At 38.4% G+C, this 25,272-nt stretch overlaps 2 protein-coding genes across 2 annotated transcripts; one reads left to right on the top strand and one right to left on the bottom strand.

Moving 5' to 3' along the window:
* Positions 1–246: 246 nt before the first annotated feature.
* Positions 247–8,546, top strand: SELENOP (selenoprotein P). The gene is given in 5 exon segments (XM_051642678.1): positions 247–498; positions 2,048–2,251; positions 4,011–4,223; positions 5,792–5,909; positions 6,779–8,546. Coding segments are annotated over 4 exon segments (1,161 nt in total). The 5' UTR covers positions 247–498; positions 2,048–2,060; the 3' UTR covers positions 7,418–8,546.
* Positions 8,140–25,272, bottom strand: CCDC152 (coiled-coil domain containing 152). The gene is made up of 8 exons (XM_051642679.1): positions 25,186–25,272; positions 24,109–24,214; positions 15,521–15,589; positions 14,405–14,469; positions 12,815–12,917; positions 11,943–12,070; positions 9,289–9,375; positions 8,140–8,759 (listed from the first exon to the last, which is right to left on the bottom strand). Exons 1-8 carry the CDS (start codon positions 25,270–25,272, stop codon positions 8,637–8,639), a joined length of 768 nt encoding a protein of 255 aa, XP_051498639.1. The 3' UTR covers positions 8,140–8,636.

The following is a 25,272-nucleotide window of genomic DNA, read 5'->3' as shown; positions in this document are numbered from 1 at the left end:
CAAAAGGAGCTCTGTGCTGGACGTGCCCTCAGCAGGGTACACCAGTCTCTAAGCATTTGAGAGCAAAACTTGCTAGCTCATCATTTTTATAAATAGAGAAGTACCTTCCCCCTCTCGCTGTGGTTACCACTGTGTTCAGAAAATAATGACTCTTTGGCCCACGCCCCTCCTCTGACTGTACCACTGCCTCCATCGGGCTGGGGTGACTGACAAACTGCCTAACTTGGTGTTCAAAGTCATCACATCAAAAACACCTTGCCATTCTGCACGGTAAATAGTTTCCACTTGGAATAAGTTAATGGAGAAATATTTTGGCTAGTTTTGATAAAGGGGTTTGCTTTGCTTGCAAGGTCACTCAGAATAAGCTCCCTGAACTTTGAACCGTATCTGCAAAGTGAGATAAACAAGAGCAGTATAAATACCACAGCCCTTTCCCCCACAGTGCTTTCTTCTGCTGCAGAGTTTAGCGGAGCTGCCAAGGAGGCGGGGGAGGAAAGGGTAAGTGTGCTGGCTTTGCTATTGGAGAGCTACATGACTTAAGATCTGGCAGAGTGTCTCCTTGTTTCTTTGCCTGAAAAGGCCTACTGTGGAAATTTCCATTGGAAACCAACTAGAAGGTTGAAATGCGAGGAGCAGTGTAATGCAGAACACAGCTCTGGTTCGAAGGGTGAGGCAGCTGTTGCTGGGCGCTGCAAGCCAGTGCTGCAGAAGGATATAAAGGCTTAGAAAGAACTCAAGATGTCATAGGAGTTTCATTTGTTTATAAAGGATACAAAGGCAGGCAGCTTTCCAGATGTGTGGGAAGAGTGAAAAAATGGCCCTCTTGATCTCTATCAGACTGCAGTTGATTCTTGAAAGTACTGTAACTAAAATGCTTTTGGGAGAACTGCAGAAGAAAAAAACATTAGGACAGATGCAGTTCACAAATTATGTCAGCTTTGCAGCAGCTGACTCTTGCTTTAAGAGCTCAGTTATTAAAGTATTTTTTATTCTTATTCTTATTCTTATTCTTATTCTTATTCTTATTCTTATTCTTATTCTTATTCTTATTCTTATTATTACTGTTGTTATTATTATTATTTTTATAATATGACAAGATCAGTGAAATGTGTTATTTATCAGAACTTACTGTTTAAAACATATTCTGTGTTCACTGTCAGATTTTGATGCGAGTGGTGAAATCACACAGTTCCACAACCTAGGACACGCTGGGGAGAAGTTTTATAATTTTACAACTTTCTCAACAATGGGTGTCTTCTGAACCTATGAAGCCAAAAATACTATGTAAATGGTCTAAAAGGAAAATATAATTACAAAATATCTCTTTTGCTTTGGTTTTCCTAAACATTAAGTGGACTAAGTGTGGGTAGGATTTTTTGTAATATCTGAGGAATTCCTGAAAGTCTGTTTTAATTTCCACTTTTTGCATTTTTTTTCCAGTGCTCATGTTCTTAAGAGATAGGATCCAAATAGTACAGACTGACATAAAATTCTATAAGTCATTTTTGTTTGTTTGTTTGTTTTTAATTTCTGCCGTGTTCTATAGTACTTGCTGTGTATCAAAATATGCTGATGATGCAAGTATTTTTTAGTGAGTGGAACTATCCTGGAATCTGTAGTGAACTGGTCTAGATTCTTACTGGTGTGAGACCACCAGTAAGACACAGCTGATTTTAAAACACAAGATATGAGGCCACTTTAAAATCACTGAAGATTTAAAACCTGACAAGAACAAGTTACAAAGAGGAAGGAACAATGTACTCTGACTACTAGCACTGAAAGAAAATCCATTTATTCTGAACACTTACTTTTCAGATGTTTGCATGCAGCGACAACCACAAAATACTGCATTTTCACTGCAAAATGAAATAAACATCAGAACAGTAAACAAAGTAGCTCAGATTTTTTCTTACTGTTAGGTGGGTTTGATTTTTTTTTTAACTGACTGGAGCCAGTATCCTGCTGTGGTTTGTTATGGGAATTTCAGAGTCTAAACTTTTTTTAGGCATTCATCTGATTTTGTTTTTTTTTTCCCCTCTCTTTTCAGATAAAGCCCAGTCATGTGGGCAGGGCTGGGGCTAGTTCTGGTTCTCTCTCTCCTCCCAGGAGGAGGGGCAGAGATCCAGAACTGCAAGGAGCCCCCAGAATGGCGTATTGGGGAGGAGAACCCCATGCTGAACTCTCGGGGTTCAGTGACAGTGGTGGCTCTCCTCCAAGCTAGCTGATACTTGTGCCTGATGCAGGCTTCCAGGTAAGCATAAATCTCTTTCCCAGTTTTTGTTAAAAAATGACAGGTCAATTTTTTAATGCCATCAGAGAATAATACATGTGCCTAACTGCAATGCACTCAATGAACTCCAGCTTCCTCAAATGCCACCACCCCAGCCCGCATGTGTGACCTGGTGACCAGCTTAACTCTCATCAGGAGTGTTCTGTGACAGTGGCTCAGATTCTGTATCTCTTGACTTAGTCCTGACTGACAGATCGTCTTCTATGGATTGTATTTACAACATGAAAATATAATCAGCTTGACATTAATGAAATCCATGAGAATCCAACAAAGGCTGTTCCTCATGACTGTTTCAGTTAGCTGCAGATGGTTAATGTGGTAAAGATGCTGAAGCCAAAAGACAGTGATTCTCCGACGTGACTGAAACACTTGGAACAGAGAGATCTGTGACCTGTGATCACTGATTTCTTATGCAAGATCTGTGAGCAAAAAGGCAAATCAAAATGTGCTTTTAATGTGCTTTCCCAAACGCTGTTTAGAGTTCCTAAATATAAAAAAGAAATCCAGAAAGTAAGGTAAAGACTGGCCTTTTGAAACACAGATGAAGCATTCAAGGAAATCATCAGTGTTCTGTTTTCATACAACACCTGAGACATTGCTCTGGTTTCTAGAGTCTACTTCTCTGCAAGTAATTAAGTATCATGACAGTAACAGCAGCAGGAAAATAATTTTGAGCTGATCCAAACAGGAATTGCATACAGCCCTTATCTTGGGTTCTTTTACTGACTGTGAAATCACTTTGGTTTACAAATTCATAGCACTGGTTTCAGAGCTTGACTTTAACCACCATAAAAACATCCTAGTTTCTCCCTCTAGGCTGCATAACTTCATATTATAATAGTCTGAGTTTTTTAAGAAAGAAGATTTGAAAAAGTGGTTGTGAATCTCTGGCTCCAGCAAAGTAAAAATTTGGCTTTGTTGTTGGCTATCAAGGTAGTTTGGCTTGATTCTGTACATTTTAGAAAGGTTTTAAAGAAGCTTTCAAGTTCTAGACTATTTTCTTAAATGAAAAAATACCCAAAATTTTTTTAGAGCAATTCAATATGAAGGATACAAGTGAAAAACCAACAACAACAAACCACATCAAACAGCGAGAAAGCATCTTTCTGCATCATAGAGCAAAGAAAGACTTCTGTGATGGGACACCAAAGGGGAAGACTAGTTAGCTGTCGGGTCATGCACAAATTCTGTAGCCATCCTTTTGGCCCAGTGGCTGCACCATCCCTTTCCTGGCCATTATAGAAAACAGACAAGTCCAGGTGAGTAGGAGAGCTGTTGGCCTTGCTGCAGGTTTGCTTTCTTGATTATCCGTATTCCTGCTGCATTTACGTTACGCATTCTTTAACCAGTCATGTCACCAAACCCACAGCTTTTAAGTAAGGACATTATATAAATTAACTGTGTTACCCCATGAAGAGCATGAGAGAACTGAAATAGAAATAGCACTGAATTCCATCTGAAAACATGTCTGCTTTACTCAGTACTGCATTCTACTTAGAAGGATAGGACCCATGATATATTAGTTACTGTAGAGTCTGGTTTGTTGAAAGTCATGGCAAAAGGCAAGATGTTTTAATAGTGTTAGACTATTGCTATTAAAACTGGGAGAAAATAACATTCAGTGTAATAAAAGCAAGATGAAGCATATTAACTTTTGTAGAATGTGGCAAATCTTACCATTCTACAATGATTTATGGTCTTTCTTTATATTCTCCACTAGACTGGAGGAACTGCGAGTGAAATTAGAGAATGAAGGCCTGGTCAACATCTCGTATGTGGTTGTCAATCATCAGGAAACTCCTTCCCAGAGGAAAGTTCACCTATTGAAAGAAAGTGTTTCAGACTACATTACTGTTTACCAGCAGGATGAGCAGCAACCTGATGTCTGGACTACCTTAAATGGAAACAAAGATGACTTTCTCATCTATGACAGGTCTGTGTTTACAGTGAATACAGGAAAATATTTGCCTGTATTTAGAGTGAACTCTTGCAAACCTCTGTATTATTTCACTGATTAGCAAGTAACCTGATGACCTCACAACAAAGACATCATAAATGACTTCTAAGTTGCACAAAGTAAAGCACTTGCATTTACTGGAAAAGGGAAGCTACAAAACAAGTGTCTGATCTTGCTTAAGTAGTTAGGGATAAATAGTTTTTTCTTTATCTGAGTTATCTGAGTTCTCATGAAAACATTTTGAGGGCAGTTGTCAAAAATGTCATGTAGCCATACAGAAAAATTTGTCTTTAGGTGAAACTTAAAACTTTGGAAGAAAATAGATTTTTGATCACAGGATTCTGGGACATACATATTTTGATGGGATCAGTAATAATTCTAACTGAAATCCTAATTTTTCTGTTTTGATCTGATGGAAATAATTCAACAAGTCCAGAATTTCCAACATGTCCATCCTAATTACTATTAAGATATTGTAATGAGCACTCTCTCTTCATACTGAACCATAATTTAGTTATACAAAGAATTAGAAAGTTACTTGTTACTTTTTTTTTTTTTTTTTCTGTGATGAAATTGAACAAGTTGGCTAAATCAGGTTTCAAGGGACAGGCACTGGGATGACCTTTAGAAAGTGATTGCATGTTACAGCAACAAATACACTGAAGTAGGGAAGGCTTCTGTCCTCAGACAGATAAACAGACCAAGCCTGTACGTGACCCCTGGGGAGGCCCAGGAGCTGATGCCTGTCCCACAGCGTTTGAAATGCTGAACAGTTCTGTGCTGTCAACACACAGGGCACACCTGTGCTAGGAATTGGTTTGGCACTAGTTTGGCCACTATCCATGATGGTTCTAGGAATGGATGTCCTTATTGTGCCATTGGAAATGCAGTCTGTGCCTGTTGCTGGCCCTGGATGTGCACTGCAGGCAGGTAGGGAGCTAAAGCCTGGAGGACTGAGTGGTGACATTGCATTTGGGGTACTTAACAAAGTGCCCTTCTGGGCAAGTTCTGCATTTACTTCAGCTCCTTTGAACTCCACCAGTGGTGTAGCCAAGTGCATCCCAGAATGCTCAAGTACAGACGGGGGAAATAGCCCCCCTAAAAATCCCCTCACACACACTGAATCAGCAATGCAGATGCACATTCAAATAATAATAAAAAAGCATGTTATGTGTCATTAAAATGTTGTTTGGATGCAACAACCACGTGGCAATTCGTACCACTGGGCACACAGCCCTCCCCGTTGGTGAGGTAGGTCTGTGCTTTGCTAGCCTAGATGCCACCAAAGTAGAGGCTTCTGCCAGTAGAGTTTCTGCACCAGCCAGAAATGGAGCTTCACACTCCTGACTGATGCAGCTGAGCGGGCAGAAGTTTGTAAGGCAGAGCTTGGTTTTGCCTGTGAATGCCTTGGACAGAAACACTTGCCTTAGGACTGTGCAGCGTGGGTGGATTGATGTGAATAAAATAAGGTATGATAAGAGGAGATACTTAGTTTTAGGTGTATATTTATCTGTATGTAACCACAAAGTTCTTTCTCTCCTTAGATGTGGCCGTTTGGTGTACCATCTGGGTCTGCCCTATTCCTTCCTGACTTTCCACTATGTAGAAGATTCTATTAAGGTTGCTTACTGTGAAAACAAGTGTGGAAACTGCTCTTACACGGTATTTCCTTGTTTTATTCTATATGTACACTAGGAAATGAGACTGGATTTGACTGGAATATTGACTGGAATATTTCGGTGTGATTAATGAAAAAAGTAATGACTTAAATTTACACATTTAATGTGTCTTGACAAAGAGCTTCTAAATGTCTTTCAGAGTGAATTAGATCCAATTTAATATACTGATTATCTGAACTCCTGCCATTCATAGAAATGCAAATAATTTTCAGAAATCTAAATACAGTCTTGGAGGCAAATTCTGCTTCTAGAGATATTTACAGCTAGTGAGCAATTAGCTAGTCTAGGTTTTGGGGATGAGTGGGTACTTAGTTTTTTATTTAAATCCTGGCAATAAAATCTAAGATGGATTTGAGTTTCTACTCCTTTTGGCTTACATTTAAACACAGTACACAATAGTTACTTAAAAATGATAATACAGGGTGACAAATAACTGATATAAAAGAAGGGTAGCTTTGTTTTATATATAACTGAAGATCAGGACCACTTTAAGGATTATCAAGAATGGTACATGCATAGTCATGCAAGTTCAATGAGAAGAATATTTTTTTTAATCCCATTTCACAGTTTTCCATCTCACTGTAGCCTCAGAGAGGTCAGATGTAGGATCCTAGAAAATTGGTAGTTTTTACTAGCAATTATGTGCATTAGAATTCCTAGAAGTTTTCATTAAGGGCCCTGTCTAGTGGTGTTGTAAAACAAGGTTCTGTTTGATACATTCATATCTTCAGTCAGCAAAGTGACACAAATAATTTAAATTTGGTTCTGCAAAGATGTTAAAATATTTAATACTTTACAGCTAGTTTAATTAAATATACTGCCTTGTATTTAATGCAAGCTTCTGTTTTGCAGGAACCTGATATTGATGACATATGTGAAAACATCACTAAAAAAGCAGATGAAAAGCTAGCAGAGCTTGAACCCAGACCAGCTGGTCCACATTCCCACCAGCAGAACCTGAACAGACACAGGCACCACCATGGCAAGGGCAGTCGTCAGTCCAAAAATGAGAACCATCAGGCTCTTTCTGGAGCTCACGGACAACCTCAGGGCGGTCGGCACCACAGGGTCTTTGGCCAGAGCAGACATGATCAGACAGGTAGTCACGAACAGGTAGATGCTGTTCCTCCAGGAGGAAGTGTGGAAATTACACAAGAGAGAAAGCTATGAAAAAAAGGGAAAGCCAACTGTAAAAACCAGTTAACTTGAAATTGGCCGACAGCATCAGACACAACTTCTAGTAGCTGATGCTGACATTGTCGACACCTTTTGTTTGAAGAGCTAGGAAATTCTGTCACTTGACAGTGTCGTGGAGCACTTCCAAATTCTTGCAGGTGACATGGACAGCTGTCAGCAGAGGACATCACTGAATCTTGACAGTGACGTCTGCTCACTGCTGCCTGACAGTCATCAGCAGCAAGAGCAAGTGAAACCAGTGACACCTGAGAGTGACAGGAAGAGGCAAGGAACTGAGCCTGAAAAACAAACTAAACACCTTTAAAGTGCAGGGGAGTCCTACTACTTAAAGTAATATGGTTGAAAGAGCGAAAAAAATAGCAAATTAACTGTTTTTATTGCCCTTAATTAAAAATTATCGAAGGCAGGTGTGTAGTCAAAATCTTGCAAAGTAGACTTTCAGAGCTGTGCTCTCAGAATTACACAGTACCTGTCAAAGTCCATCAGTGAAAAGCTTCATAATTTAACTGACCCGTAGTTTGTTTTTCAGCTGCATTGGGAAGGTGTCTGCATTCTTGATTGATTTGTCTTTCTTGTTTCTCTTCTAACATTCTGCTTGCATTTGTGAGGACAGGAGCATAAACTATGACCTAGGGGCTCCTGTCTGATGTTTTGCAACCAAGAACAGAAGATAACCAAAAGAGATATTTTAATCATTTTTTTATTAACAAGATGGAATACATTCAAACCTTTTTTTTTCTTTCTGACCTGGGGATACAATTTATGTACAAGAAAAGCTTATTCCTAAGCAACATGCCAAGATAACTTTTTATCTCAAATGTAAGATACAAGCAGTAATTGCATTACTTTAAAGAACCTTTATATACTTAACTTTCATGGCTTAGATATGGTATCAAGGTCCATTAATGCATGCTGCTACAGCTTGTAAAATCCCACTAAATCAGTAAGACTGTGCCTAAAGTGAGAAGCAGTGTTAACAACTCACCATGCAGAATCAATATCAGTATCATAAAAGGGAGGGGCAGAACAAATTTAACCTCAGTTTAATGTTTATCTTTGTTTAGAATGGTGCTGAATTTTATAAATCTGTATTGATTAGTAAGGGGATATGCTGCTTAAACTTGTATAACTTCACTGTGTAGCTTAACATTCCTAACTTTTTATTAACTGACTTGAAGTAAAGATACAGTTGTTGGAAGGATTCCTAGGTGAAGAAGAGAGTATGCAAGAAAGGACAACTGCTTTGAAAGTGTACACCATAATTAATGATGGTTTAATAGGGAAATTACTACTCCTATGAAACCTGACACTCTTTATTGTGAATGCTGATTAGCAAGAAAGAAGCCCTGAATACACACAGAATGCATGCCTTTGGAATATTCAACAAGAGCATTTTCAATAAAAAATACTCTGCATTTCCGCATATCTTGTTTTTACTTTCAGGTGTGTGGTTTGAAAGACACTGTTTCTGTTTCTCATTGTATGTACCACTGAAGCTCTTCATGTAATTTACTCAGAACCTTCTCTGCCTGAAGTGAGAGACTTGGCCTTTATTAAGACGCTGCTCTAAGTCTCTTATGGTGTTTCGGAGAATCTCAATTTCCTTGTTTTTCTCCTCCTGGAGATGCTGCAGCTTCTGTAAAAATGCAAGCAAAGGCTTCCTTGTTAAACATCACATAGAATTATGCACCAATACAATATCCAACTGCTAATGAGAAATATTTTTAAAAGTGTATTTTTCTCAGTATTTTGTATCACAAAATGACAAAGGCAATTTCCCCAGGATCCCATTTTTGCTACATCCCAAAGTCCCAAGCCTCCAGAAACAAGAACACACATTAATTTATATCACAAGTCATTTATGTCTACTCTATCTTAAGTTCCTAGGCTAACATTCCTGTAATAAACCCAACTCACATGCTGTGCTTTCATTGTTGAATCCCAACTATATTAACATCAGTGTGAAGAGCCATGAAATCAGCTGTCCAGATATGGGAGGGATGTGTGGGAGAGTAAGAGGGATCCATAAGGCACTGAAGTCCTCCACCTCCCACCCCCAAAGTTTCCTTGAGCTGCAAACACAGTAAAACCCCACAGAACTGCTATTTGAAACAGGCTGTAACAGTGTTTAGTATCTACAGACCGCAGGCTGTTAAAGCACATACCCTTCGATAGATACTTTGTGGCAAGACGGAAGCCTCTGAAAATGATTTTGTCGTTTTATTCTGAACTCTTGCTAGTTTAGCATTGAACTGAAAGAACCAGGAAAAGACAAAACATTAAGAATCAACAGGGGAAAAGTATGTTAAATAGTACATATACAATTTCCTCCCTTTAAAAATTGGAATGTTAAATCTGAAAATAGTGATAACAAGCTTGTCTACTATTTAATCCTAGGATAATGAAGCTGCTGAAGTTTATTTTAAAAAGAAGGCCTTTACAAATTATGTTTCTTGCCTGAAAATATTGCAAAAAGCAAACAGTATAAATACGATAAAGCAAAACACTTAGACAAATAGAGACAAGTACTAAAAAAAGGTGGAGGCTCCTCAGCTATATGCCTGCAGGAGGAGAAAAAGAAGGGGATGCTAAAAACTGCTGAAACCATCACCCTTTCCTCATGTTCCAGGGATAACTCGGCCCAAACACTTTCACATCTTAATGATGAGAAGCTCAACATGAGCTGCCAGTGTGTGCTGGAGCCCAGAGAGCTAAACACATTCTGGGCTGCATCAAAAGAAGTGTGGCCAGCAGAGCCAGGGAGGTGATTCTGCCCCTCTGCTCTGCTCTGGTGAGACCCCACCTGGAGGGCTGTGGACAGCTCTGGAGCCCTCAGCACAGGAAGGACATGGAGCTGTTGGAGTGAGTCCAGAGGAAGGACATGAAGATGATCAGAGGGCTGGAGCACCTCTGCTATAAAGACAGGCTGAGAGTTGGGGCTGTTCAGCCTGGAGAAGAGAAGGCTCCGAGGAGACCTTGTAGGGGCCTTCCAGTACCAGAAGAGGCTACAGGAAAGCTGGGGAGGGGCTTTTTGCAAGGGTGTGTAGTGAGAAGACAAGGGGCAATGATTTTGAACTGAGAGACGGCATTTAGAGATTACATATACAGGAAGAAATTCTTTACTGTGAGGGTAAAGAGACACTAGAAGAGGCTGCCTAGAGAAGCTGTGGAGGCCCCCTCCCTGTAAGTGTTCAAGGCTGGGTTAGATGGGGCTTGGAGCAACCTGTTTTAGTGGGAGGTGTCCCTGCCCATGCAGGGGAGTGGGAACTAGATGATCTTTAAGGTCCTTTCCAACTCAAACCATTCTATGATTCCATGATTCTTTTTTTCTGTATGTAGAAGGTTTAAAGTATTTCCTTAATTGATTGTCTGTTGAGTGGTTTAAAACCTGAGCTACAAAATAGATGTTAAATTCTGTCACCCAAATCTCCATAGGATTAGAAGTCTTTAAGCTTTTGGAAGCTTATAAAAAGAATCTGTATGTTACCAGCATTCAGAACAGAAAGAGTAAAAATTAGCAGAAAACATCGTGAGTTTTTTTAATAGTCTGGTCCTCAGGGACCAGTAATGGAGTTAGTAATGGATATACCTTTAAATTGTTGTAACCTGTGATTTGAGTTGCCTCTTACAGGAATAACTACAGCAGGAACCACTTGAACCAATGGAGGACAAGCCTTACAAGAAGCAGTTCCAAGTGCAGCACTCACCTGACCTGAGCCAGCTTTCAAGCCCAGTCACTCCACAAAACACACCACCTCTCCTGTCCTGAGTCACCACCATAACAGGGGGAAACCAAAGTCATGGACTAAATGAACTCAGCAGATGTTATGTGGACATTTTACAGACATTTTACAAGGGTGATGCCTAGACTAGGGGAACAATGTCTGTGTATTACATCAAACATTGGAAGGGGTGTGCTGGTTAATACAGATACATTGGATAGCACGGGCCCTACATATGACATACATGGTATAGAACAAGGGGTGGAGAATGTGGATAGAGGGCTGGATATAGGCTGGGATAGAGTTAATTTTCTTCATAGCTGCTAAGATGGGGCTAGGTTTTGGATTTGTGCTGGAAATGGTGTTGCTAATGCAGGGATGTTTTTGTTAATGCTGAGCAGTGCTTACACAGTGAAGGCCTTTTCTGCCCCTCACACCACCCCACCAGTGAGTAGGTTGGGGGTGCACAAGAAGCTGGGAGGGGACTCGGCTGGGAAAGATGATCCCAGCTGCCTAGAGATATTCCATACTGAATGATGCTATGATGAGCATATAAAGCTGAGGGGAAAAGGAAGGGCAAGGATATTTGGAGGGATGTTTTTTGTCTTCCCAAGTAACTGTTACGTATGATGAAGCCCTGCTTTCCTGGGGATGGGTGAACACCTGCCTGCTGATGGGAAGTAGTGGATGAATTCCTTGTTTTGCTTTTCTTGTACATGTAGCTTTAGCTTTACCCATTAAACTGTTTTTATCTCAACCCAGCAGTTTCCTGACTTTTACCCTTCTGATTCTCTCCCCCCTTGCACTGTGGGTAGGGAGAGGAGTGGAGGAAGTAAGCAGCTGGGAGGGGCTTAGTTTCTGGCCAGGGTTATACCACAACACCTATACAGTAGACAGAATTTGCTTCCTGAGCAGAAATGACTCAGATATCATGGTGGAAGGGAGCACATGCCACTGATCTTTGTAAAGACAATTATTTTTGGTATTTCCTAGGTTCCATCATGTTACTTTCTTAGGAACTAATTGACATTTTTCGCTAAGCAGTCTCTTCTAAGCTTACCCAACGCCCAATTAATTAAGTCATGCTGTAATCATACCTCTATCTGCATTTTAATGATTTCATTCTGCTTCTCTTCGTTTTGAATTTTCAGTTGTCTGGTTAGCTCTAATATTTCCATTTCTTTTTTCTCTCTCTCTTCTCTATACTCCACTTCTTTTACTTCAACTGGTAACACAGTAACACCAAATATGATTATTATAGAAGATGTTTAAATGGAAAAATAATACAATTTCCCAAATACTAAAACTTTATCAAACAGCTGGTCAATATTTCACAGGAAAACAATTTTATTGAAGAAAGAAAAACACATTAAAACTATTTGAAAACCACCCTATCCCATTCCAGTAAGATGGAGTCTCTTTGAAGAAGCATAATGTTTTACAAAGAGTTTGGGTGGCTTTTTTCAGCTAAACGGATGACCAAAAAATCCCAGTGTTTAGAGCTATGCAATTAATGGAAAAAAATATTGAAATAAGCTTTTTCTCATTGCAGTATTACTTATTTGTGAAAATAATATCATAGACTCCTGAGCATAGCTGGAACACTTTATATGGCAGTTTACTTATAGTTCAAAGCAGTTTTCCTATAGTTCAAAGCAGTTTTACAGTCAACACATAACTCAAAACTTCATTCCCTCAGATTTTTAGGTTCGAGTTCCCAGTGTCTGTCCTACTTGTTGGGGAATTTCTGCTCATCCTGTGCTGCTCTACCATTGCTTCATTGCCACTGTCTACTCTTTTGAGTAAAGATAAAATGCAATTAAACATTGTCCACTTCTAGCTTTCAAATGTTTTCTCTAAGAAGTGGAACTTTTATTTATCCTAGATGAAGTACAGCTCCTACTACAAGTTACAACATGTTTTACATTTAGTATTTACACTTTTAGCATTCAGTCTTCAGAGTACTTACATTTTTTTCTGATATCACAGTTCAGCTGTGCTATTTCTAACTTGTGCTTTTCCTCTTTGTTTTTCATTTCTGTCAGAAGTTTCTCAATCTGATCCTTATATTCCTGTGAATGTAAAAATCTTGAGGTTTCTGTGCTGTTAGCCTCTACGAAGTATAACATTCATGAAAAAATGCACAGTATGCTATAATTCAGTACTTGTTTTATCTTGGATCCAGTATACTTAAAATGCCCAGTTAGTTCACACAATCTGACTGAAGTCTGTGGATTAAAAATGTGGCAGATTCACTGTAGTAGAGCTATCAATTTATATAAAATTAGAAATTGTACTTATTAAAAGAGCAGCCAAATGGAGAGATAATATTCCTCTCCCTGTTAGTTAAGTGACTACATTTTTACCTTTTTGGATTTTTGATTGTAAGGCTATGTAACAAAAATCTTACTTAAAGTACGAATTTGGCTAATAATATTTGGCTAATACCAAGAATTCCAACACCTTAATACTGGCAGCAGTAGAAATACCAGTGATGCCAGCAGTAATTGTGCTGGTGGCACTGATACTCAAGTAAAGAGTTTTAGCATGTCTGTTGCAAGTATGCTCCAATAACTTACTCCAGAATTACCAAGGAATTGGCTGTAACTGTCAGTGTAGAGGTGCTTATTCCAAAGCTCTGGTCAGAGCCCTCTGACAAGGCAGGTAGTCACTCACCAGGGCAATGCTTGGAGGCACTCACAAAGGGACGTATTGATTGGTGGCAATGGTGTATTTGGACATAATCAGGTAAGTGCCTTCAGAGCAACACTAGGAAACTTCATGCCTACACATTTATTTGTAGAGTCTTAGTTTTCTCACATCTTTCAGAAGGCATAGCTTATTTAAATCTCAAACTGTCAAAATAACAGCTCTTTTGGTATATGAAAAAATAAAATTAACTCACAGTTAGTACCAACAGAGGCAAGGAAAAGTAGCAGTTTGATTCCTAATCCAATACACCTATCAGACCTTCAATTTTAGCACAGAGAACTAGCACAGCTTGTGACTAGACCTGCACATGTTCACTCCCTGCCAAAAATGAGAGGCATAGATAGAAAGTAGAGAGAGAAACTATTAATGGAATTTAAGAATTTATCTGTATCTAAGAGATACAGATAAAAAGTAGAGACCTATTATCTTTGTAGCATTTACTCCCAAAGAAACTATAGAAAAAAATCAGACAGTTCTTGATTCTCTGGCAGTACAGCAGGATCATCAAAACCCTATTTCCACATAATAATGTATTGTAATGCAAGGGATAAGATTTTAGAATGTAAAGCTGAATTTAAAGATAAATACAGCTAAAAAAACCAAGTACATCTTAGACTGAGCCAGAGTTATCAGCACTCAGCAGTTTTGACCTCTTAGTTCCTCTAACACATTCTCATATTGATACTGTAATGAGAACAACTCTTCTCCTTTTACATATGATATTTGTTAGGAAAAGTGCAATAATAATGGTAACAGTAGCAAAGGCAAAATTATAAAGGTGTATTAACTGCTACAATAGAGATAAAATATTATGTTTCTACCTAAAGAATGATAATTTGTGACATACCTGTTCACAGGTTTGTAATTTCTCTTCCAAGGTGTGAATGGTACCCTTCAGTCTATCATTTTCATCTATGTAAATAAAAAAAACCCCATATGATACACTAAAAAGTACATGTAGACAGTTTTACTGCTATGAAAGCAGAATAAAGAAATTACTTCATTTTTTTACTCATCTGAACTTAAAGAAACTTCATTGTGGACATGATAATCACAATTTACACAGCTACATAATTTCAGTCTCAATTTCTTTTCTCAAGAAAATCCATACTTTAATGATAATATTTCCCTGGTATTACTGCTATGAACTGTCTTCAGACTTACGAGATCTGACACATTCAACAAAATCTAGATGCAAAGTTCTTTGGCTCAGAAAATGTGATATTATTATAATGGCTAGAGGACAGCTTCAAATTGGAAGATGCAACTTTTTAAGTACTTGTTTCCCAAAAACTAAAAGTAGTATCTCAAAAACAGAATCTAGAAAAAGCAGATTATGCTATTTTTTTATTATTTAAAGTTACTTTGAGTATTAGAAGCAGCCATATACTTCCAGTTTTTAGCATTTCATTAAAACTTATGCTAATATGTCTTGAACACAATGGGTATAAAATTAACTGCATAGTGTACAGCTGAACTGTGGTATAAAGATACAGCAAATACATTTTAAAATCACAATGAGTAATTGTCAAGTATTTATGGATAACTGTTAAATTTTAATAACATCACACTGAGGTTTAAGACTATTCCATGTAATAAAGTGAAAAAAAACTATGCATAAATGCTTTAATAGGTTACACACCAGTTGAAGGACATTTTCTCACTTTTTGTAAAATTGCCTGAACCATGCTGAAATAAATTTAAAGCCCCACTATTGATTAGAAAAACCTCCCTAAGGAAAAACTTATTTTACATGTGGATTCTAAGTAGGGTAACAGCAATAGTCATTCATTAGACATTTAAACCACCAAAATCTGCAAAAGATTGATATTAGATAATTCTTTTTCCTATCTGTTCAGCTGCCAGTGAGTTTCTCTCTCTGAGAAAAACAGTAAATATAAACAAAAAAATTAAATGCCTGCTCATTCTAAATTACAATGCAGTATAAACAATTTTGCTTTACCTTTCACATTACACTGATTTTCAATGGTTTGTGTTAGACCCTTTATCACATTCTGTAGAGTAGCACATTCTAAAATAAATGAAAAATCCAATAGTTTAAAACAAATTCTTCACATTATTTTATATGTTGTTTATAAACTTTTCTCAAATATTTTATAATAATCCTGATTAAATATTAGTCTAAATCTTCTTACTGAGTATAGAAATAACTCAGATCATTATTACATGGTTACTGCTTCATTTTAGCTTCTAATTTGATGATTATAAGCAATTTTATCAAGCAATATAAATGATTTCATAAAACCATTACATTTTTGTTTCTAGCCAGAAAACATGGATGTTATTATTACTGGGCAATTATGGAAGTTTTCCATATCAGCATTGCAACAATTTGATGTAATTAATGAAACTGAGGCTTACATTCCTGACAGCAAAATTCTCTTCAACAAGGACAACACTATCCACTCCTTGCAGTTTTGTATCCCCTTTTAAATGCATATTCATCTCTCAAAAAAAAATTTAATCGATTCAGAATATGTACCCATATCACTATTATCTCATTTTAAGCAAAATAATTATGTGTGTGTATGTAAACATATGAAACTTATTATCAATTTTCATATTTGTATTTATTTTTTATGTTTGTATTCTTAATATTTGAACATGGTACAGTAATATAACATGTGGTTTTCATTAAATACTATTTTTGTCCCTTATGTCCCTTGTAACCTTATCAGTAAAGTTACAAAGACAGCTAAAGACTGGGAAGACTGACACTAAAACCAAGGTTTATTACTCCTAAAACCTTTTTTTCTATTTCCAGAGTACCACTACTGCATTTCTTAAGTGGCTTTTAATCTCATAAGACCAAAGATCTGTTGAAAACTGTAGATCATGTAGTTAAAGACGTCAGTACAACTAATGGAGTTGGGAAGATGAATTAAGATCCCAGCTCAGAGATTCAGTTTTCCACTCAAACATTTTGACCATTAGTCTGCTCTTCCATCAAGTCTGCTCTTCCTGTAGCCGAGTACTTCAGCCAGTTGCATTCTCCCGTTCCATGCTTGCAAAAAAACAGCAGGGGGAGCACGAAGAGCACAGAAACATCGCCTGTCTCCAGTTCCTGCACTGGACTAAAAGCAGTTGCGAAAAATCCCTATTCAAAGTCGGGAGCACTAGGTTAGCATGCCTGTTTGGACCAACTAGTCCTACTACAAATTTCCTCCCATTTAAAAATGTATGGAAATAAACCCAAATGCTTGTAATTCATGCACACTTTGTAAAGATATCTCTGCATTTCAGCAAACAATAGGACAGTAGCTAGTCTGACAATAATTATCGTAGCTATTGAAGTACAAGTCACTCTTTTGTCCAGTCCCAAAAATATCAGCTTATCTTTCTTTAAAGCATATATATCTTGGCAAATGCCTTAACTAATTCGAGTTTAGACTGAAAAAAAAAAAATTACTGGGAACCCTGTGCTTGCCTACATTAAGGAAGAAAAAGCAAAACTTTGCTAAATGATGGCAGCTTTGTGGATCACTGGCATAGAATGTTACAGATTCTGTGTGGTTTCCTCCCTGTAAAGAATACTCCCTACCTACAGAAGGACTGAACAGCCTAGGTGCTCATTTCCTATGTTTAGTATTTACAATTCATTGCAGTTTCTTACATTTGCATTTATAATTTAAACTATTGGCTTTTTTAATATGGTAATTACATCAAACACTTTTTATTTTAACGCTTTTGAAACATTAAGTTCACAAACATGCAATCCTGAAGATGCTAAATAGAGTTACCTTAAGTGTTACATAGACAATATTGTGATTGGTTTCTTTTTAAAAACTACAGTAGATTTAGTTCACTACACAACAAGAACACCTTTAGTCACCATATAAAGGTTTAGGAGCAGAAAACAAGAATGTCAGACTTGTATCTGTCTTAAGTGGATCTGTGATGAATTGCACTAAACAAAAACTTGTCCTGAATCTCACTTTTAGTAAATAACATATCAGGATAAATCAAAGCTCCTTTATGACCTTTCAGACCATATATAGACTGGCCAGTTGCTCATCTTTTCTCACCTTATCTTTGGCTCAAGTGTTTCACTCTCCCCTCTGCCCTAAGTTTAATAAATTTTCATCCGTCCTTTTGCATTTCCTTCAGAATTCTCAGTCTTCTTTTACCTTAAACTGTTCTGAAGAGATGCTTCTGGCAATCAAAGATATCAAGGAGCCCTCAGGTTCTCACTTGTTGGAGACTTCTTGGAGCACAAAATGCTATTCCATTTCTGTTTCTCATACCAACAAAGAGGTCTCCAGCCAGGGTAAAATTTCACTTCCTCCAGCCCACCACTGCTACTAGCCATAAAACCCTTCAGAGTAGGTGGCACAACAGCTTTTCCATCCATAGTGCTCTTTCTCTCTGCTCCTCTACTGTAAGTGGCATGCTTATTTAGAATAATATGTGATCCATTTAACAGCATGTGGTCTCTCATGTTTTCTCCTTAGCTGTTCTGTGCATTGCTTTGTGGTCTGCTAGTAAGCCTTACATTATAAGGCTGAGTTGTTGACCTATCCTGTAAATTCATTTACTTTTGTGTTAAATCTGCAATGGGATGAACTTGAGAACCCTCTTCAACTTGAGAGTGTACATTGTGTGCTGGCACCGCTCATCAAGAAATTGACACACTAGTCCAAACCCATCAATTTTAGATGCCTCTGGACTGACTCTTGAACTTATACTTTCAGGAAATGTGTCTGAGCTGAGTTCTGGGAAACAGCTTGGGACATAAGGCTAGAAGAAATCTTTTTTCCCAAGCCACAGTTGGAAGCAACACTATGTAAAAGCCGTTCTCACAGCTAGAGTCTCTGTGGATAACTGATGCCAGACTGAGAATGGAAATATCAATGCTACATTTAGTTCCTTGCATCTTCTCCAGTTCTGCACAGAATCCCTCTATAATCCCATCAATAATAGAGTGTTTTTCTAATCCCACAGTGCTTTGACTTTCAAATAGGTTGTACAAATAATTGAACTACTAGACGGAACCTTTTTAATGCACTGACTCTGAATACAATCTGTGCTATTAGCCCTTCCGAAGGGGCAATGTTGCAGGTGAAATTGATAGAGGTGCAAAGACCATTTATATCAATTTCAAAAAGAAAAAGAAAAATGCTTTAGAAACATTATATGCTTCTATAATTTATAATCACTACACCAACTGCAATGTCCTTTTGAAATACTATAAACATTACAGTCACTGCTGATCACCAGTAACATGGAAACTGTTTACCTGAAGGTTCCTCTGCAACTGCTGCAGATTATGGCAATTTGCTGCCTAAGATGCTTTGTGAAACTCTTGCTTTCTGTTCACCATTAATTAATACAGCTAAAAACCATAAACTTATAAGCACTTCATGACATGTTACTTGAAGTGTTTCCCTTAGTGGCAAGCATGTTAACATAACAGAACAGTCATGCTAGCTATCTTTATTTCTAAATATAGTCTATCCCTCTTGCATATCTCATTCACATTTTACTTCCTTTTCATCAAGCAGCTTTCAGAACCACCTCTTGGATGTCCCATATTGTTAAAATTCCTACTTTGCACTTTTTCCATTACTGCTACTAGCAGATCTGCTGTCTCTCTCATTCACCAGAATCCTTGTCTTCCAGCATTTCTGCCTCCATATCCATACTAATTTGCACAGCTACTACAACTTCAATATTGAGATTTGTCTTTTTTTTTCTTAATATCCCCACTGCTAAAACTTCAGTATATATTTCAGGCTGATTGCTCTGGTATTTTTACCTGTACTTCTGCCATCCACAGGTTTTTTTCATCACGTATTTCAAAACAGCTCCAGGGGTTGTTCTCTTCAGTTACATCAGCGTAACTATCTACTCAAATAATGTCACTCTTATCAAAGTGAGGCACTAGTATTTACAAAGCTCGAATCTCTCTTCTGACTTTCATCTGTTTTCAGCCATTCTTGTCCTTGTTGCATTACTCTTCTGCTCTGGTTTCCTGATTTGTTTCTTTCACTGCTTTGCTACCTTTTACCCTTTAAGTTTCATGGTAAGAATAGCTTCTTCTTTTTGTCATAGAATCATAGGGGTTGGAAGGGACCTCTGAATATCATCTAGTCCAACCCCCCTGCTGCAGAAGGAACATCCAGGGCAGATCACACAGAAAGGCATCCAGACAGGTCTGGAAAGTCTCCAGAGAAGGAGACTTCACAACCCCTCTGGGCAGCCTGTTCCAGTGCTGTATCATCCTCACAGTAAAGAAGTTTTTCATGTTGAGGTGGAACTTCCTGTGTAGGAACTTGGTGCCATTTCCTCTCGTCCTATCACAGGGCACCACTGAGAAGACACTGGACCATTCCTGACATCCACCCTTCAGATATTTATAGACATTAATGAGGTCCCTTCTCAGTCTTCTTTTCTCAAGACTAAACAGCCCCAGATCTCTCAGCCTTTACTCGTATGACAGATGTTCCAGTCCCTTAATCATCCTCGTAGCTCTCCCATTGGACGCTTTCCAGCATATCCCTGTCCCTTTTGAACTGGGGAGCCCAGAACTGGACACAATACTTCAGATGTGGTCTTATGAGGGCAGAGCAGAGGGGAAGAAGAACCTCCCTTGACCTTCTGGACACACTGTTCATAATACATCCCAAGATACTATTGGCTCTCTTGGCCACAAGGGCACACTGCTGTCCCATGGATAACATGTTGTCCACCAGGACTCCAAGGTCCTTCTCTATGGGGCTGCTTGCTTGCAGGTCAACCCCTAATCTGTACTGGTGCATGGTGTGTTGGTGTGTTTTCTCCCCAGGTGCAGGACTCTACACTTATTACTGTTGAACCTCATTAAGTTCCTCTTTGCCAAGCTCTCCAGTCTGTCTAGATCTCACTGAATGGCTGCACAGCCTTCAGGTGTATCAGCCAATCCTCCCAGATTCGTATCATCAATAAACTTGCTGAGGATACACTCATATCCCCTCATCCAGGTCATTGATGAACATGTTGAATAAGACTGGGCCCAGTATTGATCCCTGGGGAACACCACCAGGTCTCAGTAGTGTCACACTTTTTCCTTTCTCTTTTAAAAATCTTCTTGTATAAATCCCCTCATCATTTTTTTGTCAATAACGAAGCCTTTTGACCTGTTTCTTAATAAGTGTCCTGCATTGTCTTTTGTGCTTAATAGAGAAACAAATAGCTCTAATGAGTCAGACCAAAGATCTGTTCAGTTCACTATCCCACTTTGCAATACCCAGAAGAAGATACTTCAGGAAAGAGGAAAAAAGCTGGATAAACACTACTCATAAATATCTCAGCTTCCAAAATACAAAATAGAGAGAGACCTGAGTGAGACGTACTGTTTTTCTGTTTAACAAACTTTTAAGTTTTTTTTACATTATTTTTTTCTAATATTTTTTTACTAATCCATACTTCTAATCCATACTTTATCCACAATCTTCTGTGGAACTTATTTAACAGCTTTATTTTGTAATGTATGGAAAAGTTCCTCCTTTTGTTTGCTTTAAATCAATCAATAAGATTGATTTCCGTGTAGTTCGCTTATTACACTAAACCGTGAATATTTTTTCCATAGTCAATTTCTCTATGTCATTCATAATTTTACATATATAATTCATATCAGTTCCACTCTTTCTCTTTAGGCTGGAAAGTTTACAGTCAACTTAAGTCTTCTGCAGATGTTCCAAAATTGTGACCAATCTGTGAGGGCCCCAAGTGCATTCTCCCCAGTTCAACTATTGGGTGTTTGGCTAGGGTCAAGGCCAATTTAGGAGTACAGCTGGTGACCTTGAAAAGATCTGCTTGAAGACAGATGGAAGCTGACTCAGAAATGGCTGCCTCTCCTTCACTTGGGAGCTGCTTTTAAGCTGAGGCTTTTGCCCTTGGCCTACCCGATTCAACTTCCTGTCTCAACCTTGGACATGTTCCATCAGCCTGTACTTGTATGGCAAATGTGGACTGCTGGCTGACCCTGGCAGCCCTCACTGGGCCAGCCCTGCATGGGTATGGTGGGAGTGAAGCTCAGGTGGCAAAGCCCCTAACTCTGTGACCCTTGTTACAAGACTGGTTCCTGATTCCCCGTCCCTTGCTCCTCCCTGACAATACCAAACCTTGCCACCTTCTCTGTTATCTTTTCTAGGTCTAGTATGTCAATTTTGAAATGTGGGGACCAGAAGAGCACATGAAAATCACAGACTTCACAGGGACATTACGTTTGCTTCTCTGTTTGTTCCATAATCAAACAAGACCTTAGAGCACCTCCCAGTACCTGAAGGGGCTACCTGGAAACCTGGAGTGGGATTTTTACAAGGGCACATAGTGATAGCATGAGGGGGAACAGTTTAAGCTGGATTTAGATTAGATATTAGAAAGAAATTAATTTCTGTGAGGGTGGTGAGACACTGGAACAGGTTGCCCAGAGAAGTTGTGAATGTTTCTGTTCTCTCAGTGTTCAAGGCCAGGTTGGATGGGGCTTTGAGCAACCTGGTCTAGTGGGAGGTGTCCCTGCCCATACAGGGGAGCTGGAACAATATGATCTTTAAGGTCCCTTCCAACCCAAACCATTATGTGATTCTAAGATTCCACAATTCTGTACCATGAGATTCTTGGTATAATTGAATAGTTTAGCATCACGAATAAACTTCACTGACTTACTTAATAGCTTTTCCAATTAATTTCTGATTAGGCTAAATTATTTAAGTCCCAGCAAAAATCTGAGTGACACCAACTGGCAATCTCACTGCAGAGCAAAACCAACTAACCCGCCTGAACGCGTTCCTGTGTGATGTGCTCTGGGTGATCTTGCTCTGGCAGGGGGGTTGGACTAGATGATCTTTCAGGGTCCCTTCCCACCCCTAAGATTCTGTGATTCTGTGATTTCTACCTTGTCTCCTAAATTTTAGGAAGTTGACTTGTCAGAGACCAAAACTTACCAAAAGATGCATCTTTCAAGCACCTCTAAAAACTGCAGAAGAAGAAGCAACCACAAATCTATGCTAAGTACTAGATATTATTTCTCCTAAAACACCCATCTGAAAAGATACACTTCTAGGGGGAAAAAAAAAAAAAAAAGTTTACTCTTTTACTCCTCCTTTATTTGGCAACTTTTCAATGATGATGTAGAGGCTTATAATTACTATCTGTAAACTGAAAGTGTCATTTCATTATTTAGCTTCCACTGAACAGTTTGAATCCTCTTAATACTAATATAAACTACTATTAACATTCATAGCTGTTTAGCACCATTTTGGCATCTGCTATACAAAGAAACAGAAACACAACCAAAAGGGATCACATAAAAGCTGGCAGCAACACAAGTACAGCCTATGGAAGAAACGTACGACAGGGGTATCAACTCAATCAAACTCAACCTTGAAGGATTATATGCTATTCCTTACACTTTATAACCAAGTTGGAAATGTCACAGAGAAAAAATCTCAATGGTGATAGTATAAACACAAAATGGGCTCTGACCTCTTCAGAGATTAAATCTCCCATGGATAAAAAAGTATAATCACTTTGGACAGGTTTTCAGGCCTCTAGAAGTTACACAAATGCCTAGGTAGAACAAGACTCTGAGATTCCACCAATACCCAAGATCCTTCCAGAGTTAATTTAAGTGAGCAACACTCAGAGGAATGCTAGAACTTCAATATACCAGTCAGCATGGTATAGGGAAAATATATTCCAACTGCCAAACTGGGCTATCAGATTGTCCCTAAACAAACCAAACCACACGATCAACTAATGTAATTCTTTATCTTATCTGGGAGCACCAGTCCTACCAGTCTGACACACCATCTCCAGTTACAGGCAAGCTGTGACATTTCAGATGGCAGCAAAATAGGCATTCAAGACTGCATCTGGCTTACTTCTCACTGGGCAAAACATTGCTGGTGACCAGGTGAAAGATAACCTTTGTCATATTGACATCAATGGGACAGCTCAGCTCAGGGAACAACAGTGTCAGTGCTGAACTTGCTTTTCCCAGATGTTCTACACAGACATCTGAGCTGCTTCTGGATTTACATAAATTAAAGGGTAGCACTTTAAGTAAAACTACTGATGTTTGCTTAAAAATGCTGGCTTTGGGGCACAAGAATATCATTATGTGCACCAAGCTCACAAAATCCTCTCCCTCTCTCCCTGCCCACACATTGTTTCCCTGAAAAAGGAGGTAACACAATCAAAAGAAAAAAGATGAAGAGGAAAAAAATGAAAGAAAATACTAAAGGAAAGCTTTTATTTCATAGGTACTGCATGCACTCAAAAATCTCTTAAAATTGATTGATGTAAACATCAACTGGAAAACAGTTACTTTAACGCAGTTCTCAAATACATGTTTGTGGATTAAAGTTATCTGGTTTATGAGATGGATTCCACTACATGACCCCAGATTAAGTACTACTGTTCTTCATACAATAACTTAGCTCCTTGCTTTTTTATTTTTGTATTTTATATAACTGAAACTAATGGGAATATTTCTCAGAACTTCTGAACTAATGCAAAACACATACCATTTAAAAAAACCAAACTTACCTTCTTTTACTGATTCCTCCTTTGATTGGCTTAATGTTAATAACCTGTTACATTTTTCCAACTGAAGAACCAGTACGTTGTTTGCTTCATTAACTTCTGACATTTTCTGTGACATTGGAAAAATATTAAAGTTCCACTAATAGCTTTTGATTTAAGTTTTAAGTCTTGTTTTAAATTAATATAAAATCTAACAGTTTCCCAACAGTGCAAGCACAAACCTGTATCGTTTGTCAGTCTGGAAATTCTGTCACCGAGAAGAACAATAGATTTGAGAGCCTGTGCTATTCCAGTCTACCCTGCAGAGCTAAGAACACCTAGCTTACATCACTAGTTATAAACTGGTTTCTTCTCAATTCTGTAGTCGACAGTCTGAATCAATCCTCAGCAAGGTGCTTTCTCCTGCTTGGCATGAGGCTGCCAATGCCCTCGCTGAGCACCAATATGAGTAATAGATGAGAGCAGGAATTGGTATGTTTTTTCCATGAGAAATGCTAAATTATTTGAAGTGCCCCTTTTTATACTTTCTCCAGTATGCATTTACTGATCAGGAAATAACTAGAGAGGTAGCCAGTGTGGGTCTAACAATACCAATTTTCCTCAAGGAATCAACCTTTTAAGAACGGACATATACATAAAATAAAGAGGGTTCAATGCATAGAGAATGTAAGAACAGATGCCCCTGCTATGGCAATGACATTTTTCTAGAACAAGGATCACTTTCTGAAAGGACAGTCCAGTAAAGCTGTGTAATACTTCTTCAAAAAGCAGTATTCAAAAGCAGCTCCCAAACCTGCTTTTGGCTCAAAGGGATGTTACCATGCTTTTCCTAAGAAGCCAAAATCACTTCAGCACCCATAAAATTCTAGCACAGAAACAAAGGATTCTCATACTCCACAGAAGTCTCTCCTATCACTCTGAGATATAGTCAGTACAAACACCTTGCAAACAAAGATGGTATTACAAGGCATATTAATAAACTGATACCACTGAGAAGAAACTTCCACTTGAAAAGCTTATTAAAACGACACAAAATCTTTATATATAGAAGTTGCAACATCTTTTGCATTCTTTACCTACCTTTTCTATTTCTGAGAAGTTATCTAAAAGTTTTTCAAGGTTCACCACACTGATCTTCTTCATGGTTTCTTCATGGTTGTGATTCAT

Source organism: Apus apus, chromosome Z (genome assembly GCF_020740795.1).
Source record: "Apus apus isolate bApuApu2 chromosome Z, bApuApu2.pri.cur, whole genome shotgun sequence".
Taxonomy (NCBI): Eukaryota; Metazoa; Chordata; class Aves; order Apodiformes; family Apodidae; genus Apus; species Apus apus.
Note: the sequence above shows the minus strand (reverse complement) of the source record. Positions and strands in the feature narration are given on the sequence as shown.

Coding starts and splice junctions, on each gene's coding strand:
- CCDC152 (XM_051642679.1), bottom strand. CDS start 25,272: ATGAATCACAACCATGAAGAAACCATGAAGAAGATCAGTGTGGTGAAC. Junction 14,470..15,520: donor AAATCAGTGTAATGTGAAAG/GTAAAGCAAAAT, acceptor TTATTTACATAG/ATGAAAATGATAGACTGAAG. Junction 12,071..12,814: donor CTGTGATATCAGAAAAAAAT/GTAAGTACTCTG, acceptor CTGTGTTACCAG/TTGAAGTAAAAGAAGTGGAG.